Raw genomic sequence first — 27,397 nt, 5'->3', positions numbered from 1 at the left:
AAGCAAAATACTAAGTGGTTGTTGTGGATTTTCGGACTTTTTGGCCATGTTCTTAAAGTTTATCTTCCTAATGCTTCGCCAGTCTCTGTGGCTGGCAACTTCAGAGGACAGGAGTTAGAACTCTGTCTGTGTTCTGGTGCAATCTGTGGGATAGTTGAGTATTTATAGCTGTGGGATCAGCTTTCCGTCCTTTACAGAAGATTGGGTGATTATGGTGATCAGAGTGTATTTTTGTTATGGGCATATAATGATAAGGCGGAGATGATCTGTGTGTTGTCCCCCCCCCTAGTGATCACTACACACAAAAGACCAGCTAACAACACCCATCAATCACAGTGACAGATCAGGGTGTTTTCTGTTCAGGGTGTATTGGTGTGATAAGGGGGGGAGATAATCTTCATTCCCCCCATCAATGCACACAAAAGAACAGCTAACGACACCCATCACAGTGACAGATCATCTCCCCCCCATCACAGTACATCCATAACAAAAAACACCCTGATCACCATAATCACCCAACCTTCTGAAAATGACAAAAAGCTGATCCCACAGTTATAAGTATTCAACTATCCCACAAACTACACCAGAACACAGAGGTCTAACTCCTGTCCTCGGAAGATGCCAGTCACAGAGACTGGCGAAACGTTAAGAAAAACCTTCAGAACACAGCCAAACAGCCCAAAAAACCCACAACCATTGGATCCCAGCCGTGCAAACCTTCGAGAAAACATACTAAGTCTTAAACGTTTGTGAGGCAGCCCCGCTCCTCCTCAAGCAAGAGGGTGGGGAGCAGAGACAGGAGACAAGTCCCAGCCTTACCCCTTGGTTATAGGCGTCTCGGGCTCTTTCAATCAGTCCTTCCTGCTCCTCAATCTGCCCTTTCATCATCCACAGCTTGGGGAAATCTTCATAGTGCCTCAGTGCTTCCTCACAAAGTTCCTGGGCTGCAACAATGTTCCCAAGCACCCACTCAAGTTTAACAGATTTCATGAATACCTGTGAAGACAGAGGGAGAGAGGGTTGGAGGTGCATTCCTACTTCAGCCTCCGGGTCGCCGCACTACTAGAAAAATGTTTATTTCAACTGATCTTGCACTGGCTTTTGATTCATCAAACTTATTTTAAAGGTGAAGCAATTTGTTTCAAATATCTCTAAAGCCATTTTGGGACAGGTAAGTTAGGAATGTTTCCAGTATGTCATCGGAATTTAGCTTAGCCGCATTTCCAGCAACGCTTTTCAAATAATCCACTTTCCAAGAGAAATGAAAAATTAGGGAAAGGCAGAAACAGCAGTATTTAGAATAAAATAACATCAATAACAACGTTTTCAGCAGTTATCATGAGCCTGCCTTCATCATCACTGCAGTCCCATGTGCTCCTCTCACCCCTATGGCCCCTGATGACCCAATGACCAGCACAGGTCACCAGGACCCACCAGCGTATTTCAGCAAGTACTAGCTTTGGGTACCATACATCCCCATCAATCATTTTATCAAAGAGCCTGAGTTTCACTACCGATGAAAACAAAAAAACCTTACTTTTTCCAAAAGCACACATTTCTAGGTCTACCAGCATTCTATTAATGGATTTGTCATTTACAACACACAGGTGGGCTGAGAAATCAGGAGAAAGGGAGTGTGTCCAAGATGACTATAAGCATGGAAAAAAGGTTATGGATGAATACTCTGTAGTAGATGCATCAGCAGGAGATGGTACATTATACTTGCAGTCAGACACTGGCACTGAGGGAGAGGCAAGTTACATTAATTGTTAATGAAATTGTTAATTGTTATGTTATGACAACACCAAGACTAACTCTGCTTTCCATCCACTGCTGCCTGTTCAGAACCATTGCATTGCGTGACTTTTGGGCAGCAGGCCGTACACAGAGCCATCTCTCCCTCCAGAACCTAGAGGAGGAAACTCTTATGAGGACTCCAATTGTAATTAGAGAACTCCCATACTTGGGCAAGAGAGAACATGCCTCCCATGCAGAATGCCACAGCTTTAACCCTCCGCACCTTCAGCCAAATGATCTTAATTGTGCAAAATGGGGAAAGACTCTCTGCCTGAGGCTTTGTCGTTGTAATCAGAAGTGGACAGACCACTGAGCTGTGCCGCAGTTCCTTAATCTTAGGAACTGCAGAACTGGAAGGGACCCGATGGATCACAAAGTCCACCCTCTGTCAAGAAAGCACAGTGGGGAACTGAACTCCCAACTTCTGGCTCTGCATAAAGACAAATGCTTGGCCCCATAAAGGCATTTTTACAAGCTCAACACCACCAATTTCAATGCAAGAGCACCCTTGTGGCTTACTCTGGCGGTTGGGGCACTGCTACGAGCCTTCGCCAACAATCTCCTCGCTCGTTCATATTCATTATTTTCAGATTCCAGCTTCACAGCCGCCAGCCAAATCTCTTCACTGTTTGGGTTGGCCTGAAAAACAGAAAAATGTACAAGTACATGAAAGATATGCTGGAAATCCAGGTGAATGTTTAATGGCTTCTTTAATTCCCTGACATCAGGCTCAATCCTAATCTTGCTCTACTCCATTGCAAGTTCTGTTTCACATTCACTAACTAAGCTCCAGAAATGCCTTACAACACAGCTCTAAGCACAGTCAGGGAATTAGCAATCAACTTTAAATTTTCTCAGTGGAGCTTAGCCATGGAAACCTGAGGATGGATTAGCTGCTGGGCAGAAAAGGGCAAAAAGTATGTAAATAAAAATTGGCACATACACAAGAGCAAGATCAGAAGGGAGAACAAACACTTCAAGTTTCATTTTTTAAAAATTAAAATATTTACAAGGGATTATGGCTAGCTTCTCTAAGGAGACTCAGGAAGTGGCAGGGAAACAGCAGTAGCTCCTTTAGCTCCAAAACAGCCCTGCCAGTTTGCTGAGCCTAATGGGAACGACGGAGACAACGCTACAGATTCTGCCTGGTGCCCACTTCTTTCGTAAGAGAGTGTAAGCAACAAGGAGACTCCCCCTTACAGCTTCCGTCAAGGTTATGACTCTGGATCCTTAAACCAAGCTGCTGCTGGCTCAGTCACTTTAACTTACAAACAGACACTTCCCTTTAGCAACTGGGCCATTTTTTAAAAGGTTGAGTGACAAATCTGAATGACTCAATTCTCAGTCCTAACTTCCTGAAACTGATATTTTTACTTCCCTTAGTAATGATTTAAAAAAAAAACTCACCAGTTATTCTAAACTAAATTTCATCCAATGGATCATACGAAGAATTATAAGAGATACAGTAATTTAAACAAAATTCAACTACTACTTGTATCAACAAACATGTTCATTAGAATCGGGGGTGGGGGGAAGAGTCAGGAAAAAAACAGAACTACACGCTGAAAATAAAAATTTAAGAATATTAGAGCAAATGGCAAGGGGAAGGGTTCTAGCTTAGCATGAAAAACTTTTTAGAGGGAAAATGTCATCCTTCCATTCTGAAAATAAATCAAGGTTAAAAAAAGAAAAAAAAATACCAAGGAATTAAATTTTTGTAATGGCAAAAGATGAACATGATAAAAGACAAAAATGGGAGGGACCTAACAGAAGCAGAAGACGTCAAGAAGAGGTGGCAAGAATACACAGAGGAATTATATCAGAAAGATGTGGATATCCCGGACAACCCAGACAATGTAGTTGCTGACCTTGAGCCAGACATCCTGGAGAGCGAAGTCAAGTGGGCCTTAGAAAGCCTGGCTAACAACAAGGCCAGTGGAGGTGATGGCATTCCAGTTGAACTATTTAAAATCTTGAAAGATGATGCTGTTAAGGTGCTACATTCAATATGCCAGCAAGTTTGGAAAACTCAACAGTGGCCAGAGGATTGGAAAAAATCAGTCTACATCCCAATCCCAAAGAAAGGCAGTGCCAAAGAATGCTCCAACTACCGTACAATTGCACTCATTTCGCACGCTAGCAAGGTTATGCTCAAAATCCTACAAGGTAGGCTTCAGCAGTATGTGGACCGAGAACTCCCAGAAGTACAAGCTGGATTCCGAAGAGGCAGAGGAACTCGAGACCAAATTGCTAACTTGCGCTGGATTATGGAGAAAGCCGGAGAGTTCCAGAAAAATATCTACTTCTGCTTCATTGACTATGCGAAAGCCTTTGACTGTGTGGACCACAGCAAACTATGGCAAGTTCTTAAAGAAATGGGAGTGCCTGACCACTTTATCTGTCTCCTGAGAAACCTATATGTGGGACAGGAAGCAACAGTTAGAACTGGTCATGGAACAACTGAGTGGTTCAAAATTGGGAAAGGAGTACGGCAAGGCTGTATATTGTCCCCCAGCTTATTTAACTTATATGCAGAATACACCATGCGGAAGGCTGGACTGGAAGAAACCCAAGCCGGAATTAAGATTGCCGGAAGAAATATCAACAACCTCCGATATGCAGATGATACCACTCTGATGGCAGAAAGTGAGGAGGAATTAAAGAACCTTGTAATGAGAGTGAAAGAGGAGAGTGCAAAAAACGGTCTGAAACTCAACATCAAAAAAACTAAGATCATGGCCACTGGTCCCATCACCTCCTGGGAAATAGAAGGGGAAGATATGGAGGCAGTGTCAAATTTTATCTTCCTGGGCTCCATGATCACTGCAGATGGAGACAGCAGCCCTGAAATTAAAAGGCGCCTTCTTCTTGGGAGGAAAGCGATGACAAATCTGGACAGCATCTTGAAAAGCAGAGACATCACCTTGCCAACAAAAGTCCGAATAGTCAAAGCTATGGTTTTTCCTGTCGTGATGTATGGAAGTGAGAGCTGGACCATAAAGAAAGCAGACCGCCGAAGAATTGATGCCTTTGAATTGTGGTGCTGGAGGAGGCTCTTGAGAATCCCCTGGACTGCAAGGAGAACAAACCTATCAGTTCTAAAGGAAATCAACCCTGAATGCTCACTTGAAGGACAGATCCTGAAGCTGAGGCTCCAGTACTTTGGCCATCTCATGAGAAGAGAAGACTCCCTGGAAAAGACCCTGATGTTGGGAAAGTGTGATGGCAAGAGGAGAAGGGGACGACCGAGGATGAGATGGCTGGACAGTGTCTGCGAAGCAACCAACATGAATTTGACACAACTCCGGGAGGCAGTAGAAGATAGGAGGGCCTGGCGTGCTCTGGTCCATGGGGTCACGAAGAGTCGGACACGACTAAACGACTAAACACACACACAATGGCAAGAACACAGGATTCAGCACACTGTGGATTTTGATGATTAGAAGTTTCATTTATGAATTCTGTCTGCATTATGTTGCCAGGGGGAAAAGGTAAGATTTCCAGTAAAAGAGCTTTCCTCTTACGGCATCCTGTCTGGGTTGCATGATGACAGATACAGAACAAATAGTGCCAAATGAAACACACTCACCTGGAAAGCCAAAGCCAAAATACTCCTGGCAGCAGGTACATCTCCAGCTAGCCACTTCGATTTGGCTCCCATCAGCCAGAGTACTTCAGCTTTGGGACAGTGAGCTACAGCCCTCTGCAGGAGAGCCTCCAAGGATTCCCTGCAAGGAACCACAAGAGAAACTGTGATGTCAACGGCCAAGATTCTGAATTGTCTGCCAATGGTATGAATTGCTATTGCCACAGAATACAGAGCCAACATCTTTGATTAGTGATATCATCACGGAGATGTAGGACGTTCTGAACCACAGCCTTTTCCATTATTCACCTCTGAAACATCACAATCAGTTTAAAGAAAGCAGGTTTTTAAGTAGCTCATCAATAAGTACCAAGGCAAAAATTAAACAACAGTACCTTGAACTCCTGCAAGGTACTGCACATGTGAGCCACAGAGGTACCAATACACCCCTTTCAGCCTTCTGTTTAACACAGAATGAATTAAAGTACAAACGTCCTTTCCAAATAGTCCGAAACCCCAAGAATCTTATCAAAAGAATGATGGAAAGATACTTCAAAGATTCTTATAATTTTTCATTAAACTTGTCTGTATATTTTAAAAAAAACATTATAAAGCATCCATCAATTTTAAATAGATGCCTTAAGAAGCTGGTCCCACACCACAGATCTGATTGGTGATACCATTTAGGACAGGGTGCATAAAATTCAATCAATCAAGGACTGAATCAATGGAAGGGAGTAACTTTTATAAAAATGGCACAAGTCAACACATTACAGGCCCATGTCACTGAGCATAATCCACAAGGGAAGCTTTACAGTTAAAAGAACAGGGCTGTGAAAAACCAACCACTATCTGATAAAGGATGCTGCTCTCAAGCTACCAAGGAAACATACACACCATAAGCAAAGCAAAGCAAAGCAAAGCGTGCTGCTTATATATCGCCCCATAGTGCTTCAAGCACTCTCTGGGCAGTTTACAAGTTATGCAGGCTACACATCCCCCCCCCCCAAGCAAGCTGGGTACTCATTTTACCGACCTTGGAAGGATAGAAGGCTGAGTCAACCTTGAGCCGGCTACCTGGGATTGAACCCCAGGTTGTGAGCACAGTTTTGGCTGCAGTACAAAGGTTTAACCACTGCGCCACAAGGCTCATCCTCACCATGAGAGTAATATCATCCTAAACCAATTTGCAGCAGAAGCTGAGGAAATACTACACAGAATGTCATACCTTGTTCCGTGATTCTTTTCAAAATAGGCTGCTCGCAACCAGACACTCTTCTTGCTTGGAAAAACTTGCAAGGCATAGGCGTATATGGCTCGGGCACACTCCAGGGCATTGTGAGCAACACACTGTGAAAGGGGAGGAAAATTGATATAAGAATACCTGAGCTTTTGTGAGAAAGAACCAGGCAAGACAATGCTCATATATTTCACCATAGAGTGATTTTGGAGATTAGTTTCTCTGGCACATTTTATGACCACAATCAAGATTATTTGGGAGTGCTGAAAAGATCAGTTATCCCACAACATGAGTGCACATGTGTGCGTTGAGTCTTCGTTCTTATTCAGGATGATCATTCGGAGCACAGAACTTGGGGCTGATAATTATCAAACCAGTAACTATCCTAAACTAAGTAGTATCATCTGGTTATTAGGGTTAAAGAGATTGTGACACTCATGTCTTAATTAGCAATCCTGGCACATCCATGCCCCACATCATGGAGCTGAGGCTGACCCCCCCAACTTGAGTTTAAAGTTTCTTGTTCAAGATCTGAACTTACACTATCGGCATCTTCCATCCAAGTGTGCTTCCGGTCCTCCTCTTCAATCCCAATGCCAATCACAGCTCTCATGACTGCCTGGCATGTGGCCACACTTCCTGCTTTATCACATTCCTCAGCATCCTAGAAGCAAAATCATTAAAATTCATGCTGAAGCGAGAATTTTTCAGTACTCTCAGGACAGTCAGGGGATGTTGACTACGCTCAGAGGTAGACAAAACACACCATTTTGAAAGATCAGAAAGGGTATGAAAAGTTGCTGCTTTGGTCTTTGGCATTTCCCATTAATAACTGCAATGATAACAAATTACTATAGTCTCTAAAATATGCACGAAATGCTGAAGAAAATCAAATATAAAATCAACATTTACAAACAAATACATGTTTTTGTTTGATTGAAGTGTTGCATGGTTATTGAGAATGACACTAGAAACCACCACATTCGAATCCCGCTACAGACATTAAGCTCACTGAATGACCTTCGGGCAATTGCTCTGTTAGTCTAACATGTCTCACAGATTTCCTGCATGCATCAAGTGGGAAAGGGAAGAAGAATCATGTGCGGAGAGGCAGAGCACTGAGGATGTGCAATACAAAAAGTCATCAGTTTCTTTTTTTAAATTACATAATGATCTTTACAGGCAGAAGAACAAAGGAAAACATTTGGCCTATGGAACGAAATTGTCCCAGGGAAGGTGGCTGAATTTCATTGCTTAACCCCACCCTCAATCCACACATGTCCACTAAATTGAGAACAGGACTAGGAAGAAATTTAAATGGAGAAAGGAGACTGTGGAGGTAGGGGATTTGGGCCAATGGAGCTTAATTCCATGTAAGTACAGAACTGGAGTCTAACAACTGTTTCAAGGCAATAAAACCTCTCATTCCCTCTTCCATGACACTCCTTGAATCCCATCACTATTAATCACTGCAAACTGCAGGCATCTCTCCTGCTCTTTCCCTGTTAAACCATCCCCCCGGTAGGTTTCTGATTAGCTAGTCTGCAGCATCTTAAGAACTAATAGATTCATCATAACAGTAGACTCTGCAAAATGTGAAACACACTGGAACCCATTATTTTCCTGTATTTTTACATCTGTGCACACTCCTCTGTCTCATATTATGACAAACATATAGCTATGGTCCAAGTGAAGGTCGTTCTTAAATAGGGTTTCCAAAAATAAAATCCAAACAAGCACCTGGATCCACTGCTCCCGGTTGATTTCTACTCCATTCGCCCTTAGTGAAGTGATGGCACGGTCAATGATCTTCTCCACCATCTGAGTGTTTCCATTGGCCTCCTCAAGTTTGGCAGCTGTGATCCAGATGTGCCTGTCTGTTGGAATGTTCTCACGGGCCTTGTTTAAGACTTTACGGGCATTCTCATAAGTCTCCAGCCTTGCCAGGGCAAGCCACAACTAAATTGTAAGAGCAGAAAGGCTTATAAATGAGGCAACTGAGATTATCACCATGCAAAAAACATCCTCAACAAGCAGGCTCCCAAACTATCTTCTTTCCAAAATAAATACAGTGGCACCTCACAAGAAATTAATCCATTCCGGGGTTAATGTTGTCTTGCGAGCTGCAGTTTCCCATAGGAATGCATTGAATTTTAATTAATGCGTTCCTATAGGAACTTTTTTTTAAAAAGTCACTTAGCAGTTAGGGAGCTGGGGAAGCACCATCAGAGGACTGGAGGGGGGGGCTCACCTGGATCGCCGCCTTAGGAGGTCCTCCAGGGCTTCCCTTGCACCATCGGAAGACTGGCAGGGGTCCCTCCAAGCGGCGAGCGGCACTTGCAGAGGTTTGTCCAGCACCATTTTTCAAGACCGCACCCTTTCCCCCTGCCTTCAGTAAGGCCCCAAGTGGAAAAAGGTTTTTTTCTCCTTTTTCCGTTCAGAGGCTTGCTAAAGGTAGGGGAAAGGGGCACGATCTTCAAAAATGGTGCTGGGCTAGCCTCTGCAAGTGCATTCGTCCTGCAAAAAATGGCCATAGGAATAGTCTTCCGAGGCACCAAAAACCTCGCCAGACCCATTCGTCTAGCGAGTCTGTCGTCCAGCGATATAATCACACCACTGTATTGTAAGATTAAAAGAAACTGAACATCCAAAATCAAAAAGGGGCAGCTCTATGAGAAGACCTATACATTTCTCATCCCAGTTAATCATGTCCTACTGCCCTGCCAAGGCTCCGTTCAACTCTCTGTCCAACAGAGGGATTTGAAGGGGGAAAACTTCAGAAATTCAACTACAAAATCAGACTCAAGGATATTCACACTGTTGACCTTAACTCAAAAATGCAACTGGTTGTCTGGCTTCCTCTGAACATGCGACTGAAATTGTCACTTGCAGAATGGGATGGTGAATGATGTTCAAAAGCTAGAGTGACTCCTGCTTGTTCCATAACTTTGGTCCTGAGCAAGGGGGGATGTTGCATCAGAAACAAGCAAAAATGGGGGGGGGAGAGACACAAGCAAACCCACAAAGTGCTTAATCTCTCTTGATCGTAGCTGACAGGCCACTGCTAGCAGCCCAGTGACCATTTATAATTAAATTCTTTTAGTGAATGCACATTTATATATTGAAGTCCACACATTTATTTCCAGAAGGATTCAATGACTAGGATGCATTTACAAAAACATACTCTCTGCATCTGCAACTGCAGCTTTTCCCATCTCAAAACAAGATCCCTGTAGGATACTAACTACCAGTATGGTATTCAGAACACAAAGGAGATTCAGCAAAGTCTAAATATCTAGAATGCAAAGATGCTGCCAAGACAAAATGCACCCCCAATTACTCATCCTTGTAATTGTAAGAAATGAAGTGGAGGAGGGGAACAGAATGGAGGGACCTTTGTTGTAGTTTATCAAAGAGTATCATTCTTAGCTGGGAGGAGTTTCAACATCATCATTAAATTATAAATTGGAAGAAGCCACCAAGGCAATTCTGCTCTGCCTCTAGATTTGAATCTCCACCAATACCCAGTCAACTTTCAGCTTAGCCCTAAACTTTCTTATAAGGGACAAGACATGTGTAGGGTCCAACAATGAACAATGATTTCCTAACTTACTTCCACACTAGTCGGACAGCATTCCACAGCTCGGCTGAGCATTATCCTGGCATCCTCAGGCTCTTCCAACTCAACAGCTGCCTTCCACAAGCGGACAGAGTTTGGAACATGTTCAAGGGCTAAACAGGAGGGGGGGAAAGCAAGATAGACAAGAAAAACAAAATGAGCTTCAGAAAGGAACTTTTGGTATGATCACCAAATATAATAAATTCACTACAAGGTAAAGAAATCTGAAGATGCAAGTCACGTATCAATGATCAATACAGAAACTGTTCACAACATACTCAATTCTAGCTGCAGTGAAACAATCAGCCAATATCATGCCATCCTCCTGCAGTCTAAATAAGCAGAATTTAGCTAAAGCCTTCCAATCATTAGACTAAATTGTCTGCAACTTGGCCTTTATCAATTCTGTAAGCCAGTAAATCTTCTAAAATTAATCTCCATCCTTTGTTCTATGTGAACACCACCTCACTAGAGTGTCAATTTGTGAAAGGGAAAGGCTTGAATAGCAGCTGATTTTTTCATTTTCAAAAGGGTGAATCAATTGCTCATCTATGCTCTGTGTAGTCTGCATTTTTTCTTAACAAAAAGCTGAAGTCTTAACCTAATTATTCTGCAGAAGCTTCTGTCACTGGCATCTGAAGACTTAAAATGTGAAAAGGGAACATATTTCCTGTCTTTTCCTCCCTTCATTTTAACATCTTGCCCAAGTTCTGTGGAATTCAAAAAGCTTTTTAAAAAATCTTATGCATTTTGTCTGATTCTAATAAAGTTATTTGTTTCTACATGTTTGGAACGTTTTTATAATGTATGAAAACATCTAACTCTAATATCCAAATAGACTTTCCGGAAGTTTAAAGTTGAAAACACAAACCATTATGTGCCCTAAGAACAGATTGTTTCATTGAACTGCAGTACTGCGGCCAAATCTCTATTTGAGTTTGATCCCAATGGATTTAGGTAGCCAGCTCAAGGCTGACTCAGCCTTCTATCCTTTTAAGGTCAGTAAAATTAGCATTCAGATCATAGGGGGAGAGGGGGGGAAAGTGTTTCAAGCATTATTGACAAAGTATCCCAAGTATTATTTATGAATAATAAATATATGACACATATCCTGTGCTTTCCCATCTTGATGAACCAAGGAGTCACAATGTGTTTTATGGGGAGGGGGGTCGCGGGTTGTCTTATATGTGTTATAGCTAGGGGAAGGATTTCTATAACATTTCATGTTTTTTATGCAGCCTGTGTTTGAACTTAGGTGGGTTTGGACATGTTTATGGGTAATCTAGTGAGAAAGGCCAGATTACTCATGCCCATGTTTGAACTTGCTTAGGGTTCAAGTATATGTTGCAGAGAAAGTGTAACATGTCACAGAAATCCTCCCCCAATAGCCCTCATTAAATAATTTCTTCCTTAACCTTTCGGAGTCAGATATTAAAGTTAATGCGCATATGTATGAAAAACATGCCCTTTTGGGGAGAAAGAAGCCTCTACTTTCTGAGATAGAATGACTTTGCCACATTAAAAATGTCTTTTTATGCAAATGTGGTGGGGAAGTTGCAGGTTACTCGTCTATTAGAAAAGGGGGCTGGGACTCAAAAAGGTTGGGAACCACTGTGATTAGCAGAAGTCAAGTCAAGGTAAAATCTCATCCTTCCTAAATAATGCTAAAGAAGAGATAAGGAAGTGTTACCTTGTTTCCCACAAAATAAGACAGTGTCTTATATCAATTTTTGCTCCAAAAACACATTACCAGGGGGTGTTTTATTTTTTTCATATGCAACAGTCTACATGTATTCAAATACAGTCATGTCATCTTCTTCTGGTTGCTGCACAAGGATGGAGGGCGGGGTTTCACAACTGGGGCTTATTTTGGGGGTAGGGCTTATATGATAAGCATCCTAAAAAATCCTACTAGGGCTTATTTTCAGGTTAGGTCTCATTTTTGTGGAAACAGGGTATTTATTGCAGCTATGATGGCATGTAGTTATAGCCACACGTATCAGGTGCAACTCTGCATACAAAGAGACAGAATGTGTTTAATTATACATTTCTTTAATACAGTGGTGCCTCGCTTAGCAATTGCTTTGTTTAACGATGAAATCGCTTAGCGATGACTTTTTCGGAGCAATCTTGCGCTCCATTTAACGATGGTTCCTATGGGCGGTTTTCGCATAGCGATGTTTGGGACCATGCTTCGCATAGTAATGACAGTTTGGGTCCCCCTGTTTCGCTTAACGATGGTTTTGACAGCCTCATGTTGGCTGTTTTTTAAATTTTTTAAAATGTTTAAAAAATGTTTAGAATGCTTGAAATCATAAGTGCACTTAATAAACCCTTTGTTAAACTAATTTGACTTTGTTCCGACTCTTTTTAAATTTGTTGTAATTTTTCCCCCATTGAGATGCATTGAATAGGTTTCAATGCATTCCAATTGGGGAACCGTGTTTTGCTTAGCGATGTTTCCTATGGCGATTTTCGCTTAAGGACGGCAATCCATTCCCATTGGAACGGATTATCCGGTTTTAATGCATTTTTATAGGAAACCGTGTTTCGCTTAGCAGCAATTTTTTGGGAACCAATTATCATCGTTAAGCAAGGCACCATTGTATACATCTTACCCTCCTTAAAGGAACTTAGCATAGAGTAAACAAGATATCTTAACCTTGCTGTGAAGTTAGTCAATCAAAGAATGTGCTTATATACCACGCGCATAGCACTTAAATCACTCTCTGGGTGGTTTACCATTTAATTATGCAGGCTACGCATTGCCCGCCCCTCAACCTGCAGAATGGGTACTCAATTTACTGACCTTAGAAAGATGGAAGGCTGAGTCAACCTTGCATTCAAGCAAAGGTCATTCCCCACTCCCCTGTGCTTAATGACTGAATAGGGTCTTTTTGTTCCAAGTCTATACAGTACTTATTTCCTCAGCCCTTAAGATGCAAATCCTCTAATTATGAAATACCTCCCATCTCCCAAATCCCTGCCCCTAAAGTACCACCTTATAGAAGCAGGGCTGAAAGGTGTGCAAAGGGTCATCAAGTCCAACCCTCTGCCAGTGCAAGAAGTCCACTGCACAAGAATCCATAACAACCTCTGTTTAAAATCTGTACTGGATGGGAGTCCAAACACATATACTAGTAGTTGATTCCACTGTCAAATCTTCCTTCCTGTAACGTGAAAACATTACTTGTGGTTCCATCCTCTTTATCCACAAAAAGAAGCCTGCTCCATCTTCTAAGCAACCCTCTTCCAAATACTAGAAAATGCCTACCATATACCTTTTCTTCCCCAGGCTGAATATGCCAAGTTCCTTCAACCTTTCCTCATAAAGCTTGGGTTTCCAAATCTTTTACCATTCTGATTGCCCTATTCTAGACACATTCCAGCTCCTCAGTATCTTTTTTAATTGTGGTGCCCAAAACTAGACATGGTGGTCTAGCTGAGGTCTGACCACAAGAGAATGGAGGAGCACTGTTATTGATAAATCCCAGTACAGTGTCTGCTTTCCCCCCCTGCTGCATCAAACTGTTTGCTCATGTTCAGTTTGTGACCCACTAAAATTGCTGGATCCTTTTCATGTGTATTACAGTACTTCAAAGCCAGCTTCCTCCCCATCCTTTATTTTTGCATCCATTTCTTGTGCCCAAGTGCAACAATTTACATTTTTCCTGATTCTGTCATCCAATGTATTTTCTATTTCTCCAAATCTGGTATAATCTGGAAACTTAATGAGAACCCCTCCATGCCATCATTCAAATCATTTATAAAGATACTGAACAACACTGGCCCTAAGATAGATGTAGCCCTTCACTTGTCATTCCCTTCCAGGATGGTGATGAGGCACTGATGACACTAAAATCCACCTAATTGTAGCACCATCTAGTCCGCATTTTACCAACCTAGCTATAAGAATATGAGACACCTTATCAAAAGCCTTGCTGAAATCAAAATAGATTACGTCCACAGCATTCCTCTTATTTACCAAGCCTGGGACTCTTATCAAAAAAGAGGTAAGATTAGTCTGGCAGGACTTGTTTTTGAAAATTCTATGCAGAATCTTAAAAATCACAGTGTATTTTTTTAAGGACTCACAGGCTGACAGCTTAATGATTTGTTCTGGAGCCTTTCCTAGTATTGATGTCAAGCAGACCGGTTGGTAGTTGGCCAGATCTTCTCTCTTTCCCTTTTGGAAATGGGGTAAGACATCTGCCCTCCTCTAGTCTCCAGGGAGACCATTCTCATCTGTTCTCCAAGAGATCTTCAAGATTATAAACAAAGGCTATGCGATTACATTTGCAAGTTCCTTTTGCATTCTTGGATGGAGTTCATCTGACCCTGGAGACATACATTCACTCAAGGTGGCTAGATGCTCCCTGACCTCTTTCACAGTCTTGATCAACAACCCTCTCATTTCCTCCTTAATTCAATTTAATGCTTCCTATTCAGAACTAGGAGCAAAACCAAGAAACTATAGAGACCTTCAGAAATTAGAGGCTTTTGACTCTGTTAAGGAGCAACGTGTATCCAGAGAGACAGGGCAGGTCTATTAACTGTTTAGATCAAAAAGGAAGACCAATCTTTAAACTTTTATCTGGCATTATTTCGCTCACCAGTTCAAGAGCTGTTGTAGGTTCAAGTCTTTTCTGACAAAAAGCAGTCAGAAGAGGGGGGGAGGATATAAAGTAGGAAAGAGGCACAGGATCCTCTAGGATGAGCAGTGGCACTGCTCAGCTTAGTTATCACCTTAGAATCAAGAATCATTACTCCTAATCCAACCAGATGCTCTGAACAAAGTAAATACCATATTTTTTGCTCCATAAGACGCACCTCTCCATAAGACGCACCAAATTTTTAGGAGAACAGGGAAAAATTAATCTGTTTTCTTCTAAAAAATTGGTGAGCCTTATGGAGAGGTCCGTCTTATGGAATACACCCTAGCCCCCTCTGGCCCCTTGGGGGGGGAGGAGCCTCCAAAGAGTCCTAGGGTGTGTTCCAGGACCCTTTGGAGGCTCACCCTGCCCCCCCATGGGGCCAGAGGGGGCGAAATCACCACCTTCAGGAACTCTTCTGAAGCTTCCCAAGCCTCAAAAGGGTCCTGGAAGCTGGCAATTTTGCCCCCGCTGGCCCCGTGGGGGGTGGGGGGAGCCTCCGAAGGGTCCTGGAAGGCAGACTCTGAACCTTGGGAGGCTCCCCCCACCCCCCGTGGGGCCAGAGGGAGCAAAATCGCCACCTTAAGGGACTCTTCTGAAGCTTCCCACGCCTCAAAAGAGTCCCAGAAGGTGGCGATTTCACCCCCTGTGGCCTGGGGGGGCAGATGGGGTGAAATCGCCACCTTCTGGGACTCTTCTGAAGCTTCCCAAGCCTCAAGAGTCCCAGAAGGTGGCGATTTAGCCCACACTGGCCCCGTGCGGGGAGCGTCGCAGGGGTCCTGGAAAGCTCACTCGGACCCTTGCAACACTCCCCCCACCCTCCCACAGGGCCAGCGTGGGCGAAATTGCCAGCTTCCAGGACCTTTTGTGAGGCTTGAAAGGCTCAGAAAAGGTCCTGGAAGCTGGAGATTTCACCCCTGCTGGCCCTGTGGGGGGCGGGAGGAGCCCCGCAAGGGTCCTGGAAGGCTCACTCGGACCCCTGGGAGGCTCCCCCCAATGGGGCCAGTGGGGGCGAAATCGCCACCTTCACTCCATAAGACGCACAGACTCCCCCCACTTTTTCGGGGGGGAAGTGCGTCTTATGGAGCAAAAAATACAGTGGTGCCTCGCATAACGAGCACTCCATTTAGCGATGAAATTGCTTAGCAATGACTTTTTTGGAGCGTTTTTGCACTTGTTTAGCGATGGTCCCTATGGGCGATTTTCGCTTAGCGATGGTTGGGACCATGCTTCGCATAGCGATTAAATTTTGGGTCCCCTGTTTCGCTTAACAATGGTTTAAACAGCCTCATGTTTGCTGTTTTTTAAATGTTTTTCTGTTATTTATAAAGTTAAAGTTTACTGTTTAAAATGTTTGAAATCATAAAGTGCACTTAATAAACCCTTTGTTAACCAAATTTGACTTTGTTCTGACTCGTTTTTAATTTGTTGTTGTATTTTTCCCCCATTGAGATGCACTGAATAGGTTTCAATGTATTTCAATTGGGGAACCATGTTTCACTTAGAGATGTTTCCTATAGCGATTTTCGCTTAAGGACAGCAATTCGTTCCTATTGGAATGGATTATCCAATTTTCAATGCATTTCAATGGGAAACCGCGTTTCGCTTAGCGATGAAATCACTTAGCAGTGATTTTTTTTTTGAATGAATTAACATCGCTAAGCGAGGCACCACTGTACGGTACATACTTTGAGTCATATTCCAGATTCTACATCTTGCCTGCTTTCTTCATCATCTTCAACCTCCCTTTTCAATAACAAGCCCACCCACTAAAAAGTGAAGGGAGCAGTAGTAAGTACTTGAAGAAATGTGAGGAAGGGTTGGAGAAGACAGCAACAGGAACAGAATTCAGAGCCAGATCACTAGTTCTTGAATTTTAAGGTAAGCCTGTCCTATGAATTCCACCTTTTCCTTTGTTATTCTGCAAAGAAAGGGGGGGAAGAGCTACTAGAATCTGGCACTTTAATGCAACAAGCAAAACACTTGCAACAGCTTTTCAACTCTGTTCTTAAAGTGTCAAGTCAGTGCTATGTCTTTAATTATACTTGCAACGGTCCATGAAAGAAAATAATTACAATATCCTCAGGCACTGAGGCAGCAGTGGATATTCTGAGAATTTACTGCGACAACATTCTGACAAGCTGGCTGTTAACGGTCCTCTATCACATTTATAGCTGCAGCAGGAGGTTCTTCAAGCACTTCCTAAATGCAGAATGACAGGCCCTGATGCTCCGAAACACTGCTCAGCAGGGATCAGCACATTCTTGCAACAAGAGCTTTAAATTTCCGTATGCCTCGATGGAAGGCTCACATGCTGCGGCAATTTTTTGGTCACACCCAGCAAAACAAAAGAGAAATAGAACCACCAGAACAAGAGTCCTCTGATAGCAGAACATGGCATTTACCTTTCTGCCAAACAGTAGCTGAAGCCTACAATTAATAGAATTCTAAACAGAAAAAACTGCCCAGCTGCCCAGACCAATTTCTCACGGCCACAAGAAAGAGGCCAGGAGGAGGATGCAAGATCAGGTGCTCCATTCTCGGAACAAACGGGAAAAGTAGCAAGGCCTTTTGTGAGTTTCAGGAATGGCCTTCACTCTCTGACAAACATCAAGAGATATGATGACATCAATGTTGACCACTGTTAAGCCAGACCAAGTTCCTCAAGGGTCCCGGGCAAAAAACAAGAACATCGCTGCCCTCAAAATACAAGGACCAGCTCTTAAAACCATCATCAAATGCTTAGTCTGGCACATCTGTGACCTACTCACAGCATCCTCTATCACACAGGCAGAGATCAACACTCTAAGAGGACCAGAGGCAGAGGATTTGTGGTCAAGACCCATCCAGCAGGCCATGTATGCCTGGATTGATCAATGTTATCCCACGCCCAGCCTAGCAAAACCCACTCATAGAAATGTGCCTACCAAACACCAACAGTAACCCTCTGAAGAAGCAGTAACACTGTAGAAGGGCCCACATACTTGTGTTACTTACTATTCTTTTTTAAAAATAATAAAATTACCCAGCGTCACCCAGATTACAGCAATCTTTTGTGCAATACATCATAACTTTAATGGAAAGTTATGTAGCTGTCATTGGTTGGACACAATGTGCATGCTATGAGAGAAGCCATCATCACTGGGACCTGCAGACCCTACCCACTCACAAGACACACACACACCAAAATACCTGACGGCAGGGAATTCCCAGTCCATGCCCATATTGAGAGAAAAGTCTGAAGTGAGAGAAAACGATGTCCTGTAATTCTGTCCTTCAGTCTTAAAACCCTCACCTACAATGGACTGAACAGCAATATGCTGATTAAGGAAGTCTACCATCCAATCACCACTGAAAATGGTACTCCAGACTTCAACTGCATAAAATCACACAAATTAACCAATATAAAACCAGGTCTAAATGCTAAGTTTCATGTAAACTTGATTTCAAGGTCTTGAAGGACCATGACTGACACATACAACCCACAAAATAATCTCCAAAAGAACAAATGGAAACATGCTGGATAACTCTGTGGTTTAGGTCTCTGACTACAGAGCCAGAAGTTGGAAATTCGATTTCCCACGGGGCCTCCTTGACAGGGGCTGGATTCGACGATCCAAAGGGTCCCTTCCAATGTATTCGCGAAGGCTTTCACGGCTGGCATCTAATGGTTGTTGTGGGTTTTTCGGGCTTCTTGGCCGTGTTCTGAAGGTGGTTTTTCCTAACATTTCGCCAGTCTCTGTGGCCGGCATCTTCAGAGGACAGCAAACTGTGCTCTGTTTGCTGTCCTCTGAAGATGCCGGCCACAGAGACTGGCAAAACGTTAGGAAAAACCACCTTCAGAACACGGCCAAGAAGCCCGAAAAACCCACAACAACCATTAGGTCCCTTCCAACTTTGCAATTCTAAGGTTATTATCCTTATTCTTATTATCATCATCAGGGAATGTTTATTAAAGTGGCTTAAAACATCTGCCATTGCCTAAGAATAAAACAGCATGTGCTCAGTGCTGAAATCGCAAAATAATGAGAGCTAGCTGAAATTTCTTATAGAGAGTATTTAAAAGACAGACAAACACAACTACTGAAAATCTCTCTATTGATCACATATCAAGGAGGAGCAAATAGACATCAGATGCCCCCCCATCAAGCCAATAGGGTTGAGGAAGATAGTCCAACAACTATTTAAAGGATAAGCAGTAGCATTTCAGCTCAACTTGGAAAAAGACCAAGAAGCAGGGAAGCAGTTCCAATGACATGATACTCTGCAACCCCGTTCCCACTATTCCAACAAACAGATTTTGAGTTTACTGCCGTTTCTAAACAGGAGTCTCTCACCTTTCCGAAGGACACGCTTCTTTGCTCGAATGTCAGTCTCTAGCTCCGCCGCTCTGATGTAAATCCGGACTGACTGTGGAAGGTGGCGAACAGCCTGGGCCACCACAGCCTTCGCAGTATCCCCAGGCTGCAAGCGGGCAGCTTCCAACCAAACATCTTCACTCTGCAGAAGCAGGGAAATTAAGTCAATAAAATCTAGCAGTAAAAAGGGACCAGAAAATGGGAGGACAGACACAAGAGTGACCTCAGAGCTGCCAGAGTGGCTTGCACAGGGTAGGCTGAAGAGAAAGAAGAATCAAATGATGGAGTGAAGAAGAAAGTAAGACAGAAGCAGGAAATGAATGGAAAGGTTAGGAAGATTCTACTTGAAGAAGCAGATTAAAGGAAAGAAGTCTGGGTAGACACAGCTAAGGACTTGTACACCATTAATCCATCTAGTCTAGCATCCATTTCCAACTGTATCCAGCAAAGCTCTCTCCTGAAACTCAAGGTAACAGATTTCCCCTATGGCTAAACCTTCTCTCATCAGAAAATCACCCTAATAGATGGAAGGAAGGTCTACAAAAGTGGACTTGTCTACAAAAGCTCATGTTAAAATACAGCAGTTATTCTTTAAGGTGCCAGAACATTTTTGTCTCATTTTTTATTTTATTGTTTGTTTTTGCCCAAGATGGAAGGAAGAATATATAAAGAGAAGGAAAAATGTTTGCAATGAGTTGGGGGGGGGGGATGAGTCAAAGATGACAAGAGGAGCCTGTGAGCATGGAGAAAGCCTCCAATGAGTGTATTAAGCTGCCTGACTTTTCACCTCTGAATCCTTCTCCAGGGAATGTAAATGAGGGGCTGCAGCCAAACCATGCTACTGCTAGAACCCCTTTCCAGCTACTACTGCTATGACTCTTAAGAATCCAAGAACTACATACGCTGCTCCCGTATAAAGAAAGTTATGGTAGATGGAAGCAAGTTTGAAGAAGAACAGGATGAAGGAGGACAGAAAGGCTGTTTGAAGAGAATTAAGTAGAAATGAACAGCTGACCAGCGCAGATTCTTAAGACCCAGACTGGGAAACCTATGGCCTTCTGGATGTTGTTGCACTCAAGCTCCTATCAGCTGTAGCCAATAGTGAAGAGCGCCAACAACAGTACATCATTACACTCAGAAGACCAAAGTTTTTTCCACCTATGGTTAAGGATAAATGATAGAAAACAAATCCTTACCTTGGGACACATCTCTGTCCCTTTCATGATGAGATTTCGAGCTACCTGCAGTTTGCCAGTCACTTCTTCCAAGCGTGCAGAAGCAATCCAAGCTGGGGGGTGGTGAGGGTTAGTTTCTCGCACAGACTTCAGAAGTAAGCGTGCTTTTTTGATGTCACTAGCAAGGGAGAAAATACATAGGTGACAACTTAATATTCTCCTACATCACAGCTGTTATAATTTCACAGATATTACCATAACTGAAATCCTGTTCATCCTCATGTAAAGTTATGCCAGCAGAGACCTGCCAGATGTTACAGCCAGGCAGTTCAGATGATTTTATCCGTTGTGCAGCATTTATGAATAATATTTCCATCTTGCTGCACTTTCCCCTAACATTGTCACTGTTTCTTGTTGTGCACACTAAACTGCACAAAAGATTTCACTCCATTAATGTTTACCAATGGTGAAATATTGTCCTGGTAAAAAACTAGTGAAGCAACTAAAGGCATGTTTTTTGCTTCACCCAAACTCTGACATTCAATCTTAAAATCTGTACTTCTTTACTTAAGGCAATACTGCTAATTTAATCCCTGCCCATGTAAGAGGCAAAGCAAACTAACAAAATTGACAGTAGGGCAAGGTTTCCACTCCTGGAAGACAGAAACATGACCATCTATTTGGACCATTCCATCTCAACTGCTTTCTCTCCTTTCTACTTCACAAGCAAGGCCTGGGCCCTAGAGAAATGCTTTTTGCACCATTACAGTCCTACCTTGAGCCCTAACAAAGGCAAAATCTAATAGGCAAATCAATGCAACCTCCTCCTGCCACACCCTCAATCTTACTTGATATCTCCACCATGTGTGGGTATCATGGAATTCAAGTCGGTAAGATAGCCCTTGGGATCCACCACTGTTTGGCCGCTCACAGAGTCAGACACCTGAGAAGTTAAGTATTTATTAGTATGCAGCAGTGAACCAGAAGAAACATGCCAGCAGACACAAAGAATATTTTAAGAGCAAAGCACGATGAACATTCTTCCATAAAGAACCACAGAAAAGACCACTTTGTTGGTCAGAACTGGACATTTCCCCCTCTAGCCCTCAAAATATAACACAATATACAGTTGGAAGACAAAAATAATAATAAAAATTTGAAAACCAGTACTGTATTCCACAATGGCAAACACTAGTTCTCTGACAGCCAAACTTGGGAGATCTAACACCTTAAGACCCAAAGACCTTTGCCAGGCTCAACAATCTACACAACATACAATCATCAATTTCAAGGCGTATTTATTTCCCGTGCTCCTTACCTGGCTGAGCCGCATATCCATCAAGGTGTTCCTTGCCTGACCAATCTTCCTCATGTCCAGCTCACCTGTCCCAGGTGTCATTAGCCCAGGTGTCATTCCTCCTGGATAAGGAGTGTTTAAACCCCCAGGATAGGGAGTATTCAGACCACCAAACTGCTACAAGAGGAAAAAGTGTGGAGACAGGGTAATGTATTTTTTACTGAAAGACCAACAAGGCAAACAATTCTCAGCAACCTGAGCTCTTAGCTTTATACAAGAGCAAAGCATCCATCAGGTGGATGGGGAAAGGTGTATTACTGGCATATTACCGAGACTCTGCCACAAGATCCCCATCAATTAGTAAAGGGAGAGACCTGTTTTCGCTAGTACACTGCTCTACTTTCTTCCGTCTCCATAAATGGCATGAGTATGCTTAGCCTTATCTAACCTAAGGGCTCAACTCACTTCTTCCTACTCATCAGGAACCCTTGGGAAGACCTGGTGGAGCTTTCTGATCATAGAAGACCAGGGCTGGAAGGAACCACAGGAGTCACATTTTCACTATGATCTGCTTAGCTTTACTGTTTCACACTTACAGTCCTTACTCATACTCAAGTTTCTTGGCCACACCAGAAGTTAATAGAATTGTAAGCAGTGCAATAGTAACCCAACAGAAGCAAGCCATATATATAGATATAGATAAGCAGCACGCTTTTGCTTTAGATAGCTAGATAGATAGCTAGATAGCTAGCTAGATAAAGATACAGATATAAATAGATTACATACCATTGGACTGTTGGTGACTTCTCTGAACTTGAGTAACACCCAATTAAACAGAAAAAAAAAACTATGCTATCCTAAAATCCATTAACTACCAAGGACATTATTACTGAACAGCTGCTGTGAATTATGCCCAGTATGGGAATTTAATTATCTCTCCTAGTTCTAACTCTGGAGAGAAGTCTTTAACTGTTTTAAATTTCTGATATACTTCAAAAGCTGAGCAAATGCACTGAAGTGATTGAAAGTATTTTTGCTTTCACTCCCACTCATAGCAAGCTGCCACATTAAGGCCAGGCCTGAGGAACTCAGAGACAGCACTTACAACCAGCAGTCTCACATGACCTAGTAGGTGTTAGGACACACTTTTCAGACTCTTTGTATGGAGGAATATGCTTTGAATATCATTCTTGCAAATATTTCAAGCATTTAACCCAGTTTTTCCACAGGTTATGACTCATGTTAACTCAGAACAAACAAAAGCTATCAGAAGACTAGGCAAATAAGAATAACAAAATCTCCATGCACTGCCCCTGTTCATGCTCAAGGTTTGAGGGAGAAAATCCTTCCGTCTTCACTGCTTGCCCCACCTTCAGATACTACCCCAATTAGACTTTGTACAGATGACTGGAACTCAGTGCAGGCAACAGGAGACCTATGGCTTGGAACAGCTACCTGCCTTCTGCACAACAACGCTGGCATGTTTATTTGAGTTAACTCCACAAGTCACGCTTTCAGATGAACCAGGTTTTACTACTGTTCCATCAACACTTTCCTTTCCTCACCGTCTGTCTGGGATCCACAGATGTGTGATTTTCGCCTGACTGCAAGTGCTTTGCAAAAAAACTGTCAGGAACAGGGGTCAGTTTCTCATAACGTGGGTTCCTTTGACGTTTGTTCCTAGCATCACCAACTTCAGGGATACTCAGCCACTCTTCCTCAGTAACTTCAGCCAGTTTTCTCTAGGAAGAATAAACATTATTACAGTACTGAATTCATTTCACCCACTTATTCATTTCACTGTCCTTGATTTCTCTGGCTTCTGGAAAACAGTATCCTTGCCTTTGCAAGGTTTCCTTTGGCTGCCTGCTTTTCTTACGAAAGGACATAAGCTTCCTTTCTATTTAACACAGATGTTTGCCGCAGCCATGAAGACATCATCCCTCCATTCTTTTTTAAGTCAGGCATCTGTTTCCTCCAGCCCTTGAATGCCAATCTTTGTATTTCATCCCTCTGAGCACAACAGAGGCCAATCTGTCTATATTTGAGAAAGTTCATAGTTATGGTTCATTCTATGTTGGCTTCAGCCAACTGCTGGGCAGAAATTAAGGTGACAGATACAAGACCATGAAATTTGCTATAACCTGAAATTGTGAGTTTATACTCTAATTTCAGCAAAATACAACTTAAAGTAACAATGTCAGTGCACTCTCTTTCATCCCCAACCACTTAAGTCACTTCTGTTTTGCAAAGGAGGAACAAAAACAAGCATTTTAAATCATGTATCCCAGAATGAAATTCTGCCAAAATCCATGTAGATCTTATATCACTTTTTTTTCTGTTCTCCCTCTGCCGCCGCCAAAAAAATTGGTGGTGCACCTCCTACACTTTTTTTATTTCATTATTTCTTTCCTTACTTTCAGATCTGAGAATTGCTGCTGAATCTTTGGCCGTTCCATTCGGTACTTCTCAATCTCCTCTTTCTCGCGTTGTTCTCTAGAAAATAAAAAGTACAGTAAACAGCAATTAGCTGAGACTAAACATCTGAATCAGAGATGCAAGAGCTTTAATTCTAACAATGCCCTGAGCAGCGTGTAAACACAAGAAATGCAGGGGGTGGATTAAAAAATAAAAGCCTCCGATTCAAACAGCCAGTTAATGGTATATCACAGACTGGAAAGCAGCCTTACCTCCTTTCCTTTCTCCTTTCATCCATTCTTTTATCCAAAGCAGCATAAATTGCATCTGCTTCTTCATCATCTTTTTCATATGGCCCACTGGAGAACAGACTTCCAGCATATCCATTGAACTGGGAATGGCAAATTAGTGGTGTTAACTACGAGAACCCTATTCCAGCCCAATAAACAAGCCTAATTTAACAATGAGCTTCACTACAACAATTCAGCTGAATAACTAAGTGAGGTGGAACACGTGGCACTGGAAATAAAGGTTAGGAGTTCACTTCTCCAATGTGCCTCCCAAGAGAAGAACTAGCCTGTGTGGTCTTGGGCACATTACTCAGAGACACAGCACTACTAGAAGAAGAGAACAATAAATCATTTCTGAGTCCTTTATACAGTATCTCGGACACCCTGAGAAGGGCTACTATAACTTGATGGCATACAATTATTATTAGAATAACCCACCAAAAAGTGAATTATATAACATGGACATTACAAATAAAACATCTTCAGTTCAACCTCTTCCATCACTGGTTAAAAGAGAACCAGGCAAGAAAACTTGAAAATATCTCTGTCAAAGACCTTGGAGAAGAAATGTGGCCCAATAGAGCAGACACTCTCAGCTGAAAGAGCCTGTGATCCCAGCATAATGTAGATGCAATCTTCAACATCAATCAGTGCAACAAGGCCACAAAGGTTTTACCTCGTCATAATTGGTATCATTCAGATCTTCATCATCATCATCTGCTGCCTGGTTTTTCTTCATCTGATCTCCAACAGTCCTCTTCCCCGGTGGAGCATGACGGTCATCCACGGGATCATTTGCATCACGAGCAGGACCAATATCGGAACGGGTAGTAAATCCCGTAGCACTAGACAGAAATGAAAGAAACCAACACTATATGAGAAAATGCTAAAAGGTTACTGGATAAAGGTTCTTCAGATCTCATTAAACATCCTTCTAAACACAAGCAGACAGAGAACTATTGATTGGTGACATAGAAGACTCACTTTGAGCAACGTTTGTATAAATTCAAAGCACTAATCTTTTCTTTCTCAGATAATCAGTATGACACAAATGAGTGACACAGGTCCCGGAGAAAGCACTCTTAATTTTGGGGTGTACAGGACAACCTTCGTGGGCTTATTTCCAAATCTGTCATGTCCACAGAGTTAAGCCACATAAGTAATTTCTCCCACACAAGATCAACAGTAGCTTCTTCTCAAATAAGTGTGTAGCCATGATTACTGAGGACAATGTTAAGGACAATGTTAATTCAGGAACCCAGCTACGGCCAACGCAGCTGCTAAAGCAAAATTACCAGCACATGTATCCCATGCACAAGGTCAGTTCATATCAACAGGATCCCCAGAAATCGTAATCAAGGACATTGTCAACACCAGGGACAATCACAAGGGAAGGCTCACCTCCGCAGAATTAAACCACAGAAAACCCTGAGAGAATGTCTATAATTTTAATTTCATCTTTTCCCCTCAGGATCTCCACTGGCATAAGATCCTAGTTACAAATGTATAGTCTTTTGCTGCATTTGCTTCAGAATGTTGTTTCTCAAGCAAATTTCTGTAGTGTGTACGTGCGTGGTTTTTTCCTAAAAGAAAGGCCACGTTAGCGTTAGGAAAACCGCACAGAATCTATACGAAAACTTATCCATAACAAGTATAAACAGAAAGATTTGACTGCACATATGCACAGCCGAGAGATGCTGGAAATTTACACATGATAATGATGCATTCTTTTATCGGCCTTCTACAGGCAATCCAAAAAGGGCTTTCCTAGCTTTCCTATCAGAAAGCAAAGGCACTCTGCACATGCATAAGCTACCTGGCCCTTTCCAAAAGCAGGAGGAAAGACACAAAAATATTGCAGCACTTTAAAGATTACGCTTTTTTTTTTACTGTGAGCCTTCGCGGCTCAAAACCCATTCAACTCACAGGGAAATAAAAACCTGTTTAAATCTTTAAAGCGCTACAATATGTTGCCTTCCTTCTCTTAACCCCCCCTTTTGTTTTTCCTTCTTCCTTTCATGTTGAGACAGAGCCACGGAGCTACCTCCTCGGGAACCGGCTCTCGGGAGCGCTTCCAATGTGTGGCTCAAGAGGGCAGGGACTCTGCTCATGCTCAGAGGCCCTCTTCCTCGAGCTCTACCATTTCGAATCCTAGGCCAGACCCCGGGCCACTTCGGTCTTAAGAGGAAAGAGGTACTTCGTCGCCGTCTCCGGTCACTCACTCGGGCCTCCCTCGCCGCCCCCGACCCCGGTGGTGCTCACCCGCGGCCCAGGCCCGGCACGTAGCCCAGCGGGGCCGGCATGCCCAGGAAGGGCTTCTTTTTCCTGTTCATGGTGCCCGTCAGCGAGGCGGTCAAGCCCGAGGCCCCGCTGCCGCCACCGCCGCTGCTGCCTCCGCCCGAAGCCGCCCCACTCGAAGAGGCCGGAGCGCCCGCGGCCCCCGAGGCGGAGGACGAGGCCGTCGTCGTGGCCGCCATGATGGCGGCTGAGGGGAAGCTGAGGCGAGAAGGACTGCGTAGGCCCCGAGGAGCAGGAGGAGGCGGCGGCGAAGAAAGAGGCTGAGGCGAGCCTGGCCCGCTCCGCCTCCTGCTCTGAGGAGGATCCTTCTCCGCTTGCTCAGCGACCTCGGGCGGGCGGCCCCTTCCGGACACGACCCGGCCCCACCACTTCGCTCCGGTTCCCCCTCAAGCGCCGACCAGGCCAACCCGCGTCGCCGCCGCCGCCATTTTGTCTCGGAAAACGTCCCTGTGGGGTAGGTGGGAGGGGCGGAAAGCGGGCTCCGCCTCCTCCTGCCGCCATGCCTCCCGCCCCGCGCGCAGGATTCTGGGAGCTGTAGGCAGAAGGAGGAACGTCTCCTCCCTTCTCGGGCGCGCGCGGAGGGCACGACGACGACGACGACGACATTTTCTTTCCCGTTGGAAGGTTTTATTATTGCCTCCGTCGTGTTCCCTCTTCCGAGCCTGCT

The 27,397-nt window shown here is 43.4% G+C and overlaps 1 protein-coding gene across 2 annotated transcripts in view; it reads right to left on the bottom strand.

The window, feature by feature from the left end:
* The window catches only part of PRPF6 (pre-mRNA processing factor 6), a 40,773-nt gene extending 13,594 nt beyond the window's left edge, over window positions 1-27,179 (bottom strand). Inside the window, exons 1-16 of one of the 2 annotated variants that reach the window (XM_072996711.2) lie at window positions 26,695-27,179; window positions 25,109-25,277; window positions 24,415-24,533; window positions 24,142-24,220; window positions 23,290-23,466; window positions 21,746-21,901; window positions 21,276-21,370; window positions 20,449-20,605; window positions 19,232-19,394; window positions 10,237-10,355; window positions 8,364-8,582; window positions 7,165-7,287; window positions 6,612-6,733; window positions 5,387-5,525; window positions 2,317-2,436; window positions 820-996 (exon numbers count right to left, since the gene is read on the bottom strand). In XM_072996711.2, the coding sequence (XP_072852812.2) occupies window positions 820-996; window positions 2,317-2,436; window positions 5,387-5,525; window positions 6,612-6,733; window positions 7,165-7,287; window positions 8,364-8,582; window positions 10,237-10,355; window positions 19,232-19,394; window positions 20,449-20,605; window positions 21,276-21,370; window positions 21,746-21,901; window positions 23,290-23,466; window positions 24,142-24,220; window positions 24,415-24,533; window positions 25,109-25,277; window positions 26,695-26,909 (2,349 nt within the window). In that variant the 5' untranslated portion in view covers window positions 26,910-27,179. The remainder of the gene's footprint in view (window positions 1-819; window positions 997-2,316; window positions 2,437-5,386; window positions 5,526-6,611; window positions 6,734-7,164; window positions 7,288-8,363; window positions 8,583-10,236; window positions 10,356-19,231; window positions 19,395-20,448; window positions 20,606-21,275; window positions 21,371-21,745; window positions 21,902-23,289; window positions 23,467-24,141; window positions 24,221-24,414; window positions 24,534-25,108; window positions 25,278-26,694) is intronic. The other variant, XM_072996712.2, reaches the window with a different exon arrangement.
* Between the last annotated feature and the right edge of the window lie 218 nt (window positions 27,180-27,397).

This window comes from Pogona vitticeps, chromosome 4, assembly GCF_051106095.1.
Source record: "Pogona vitticeps strain Pit_001003342236 chromosome 4, PviZW2.1, whole genome shotgun sequence".
NCBI classification, from domain to species: Eukaryota; Metazoa; Chordata; class Lepidosauria; order Squamata; family Agamidae; genus Pogona; species Pogona vitticeps.
The sequence above is the reverse complement of the archived record's forward strand: the minus strand, read 5'-3'. Positions and strand labels throughout refer to the sequence as shown.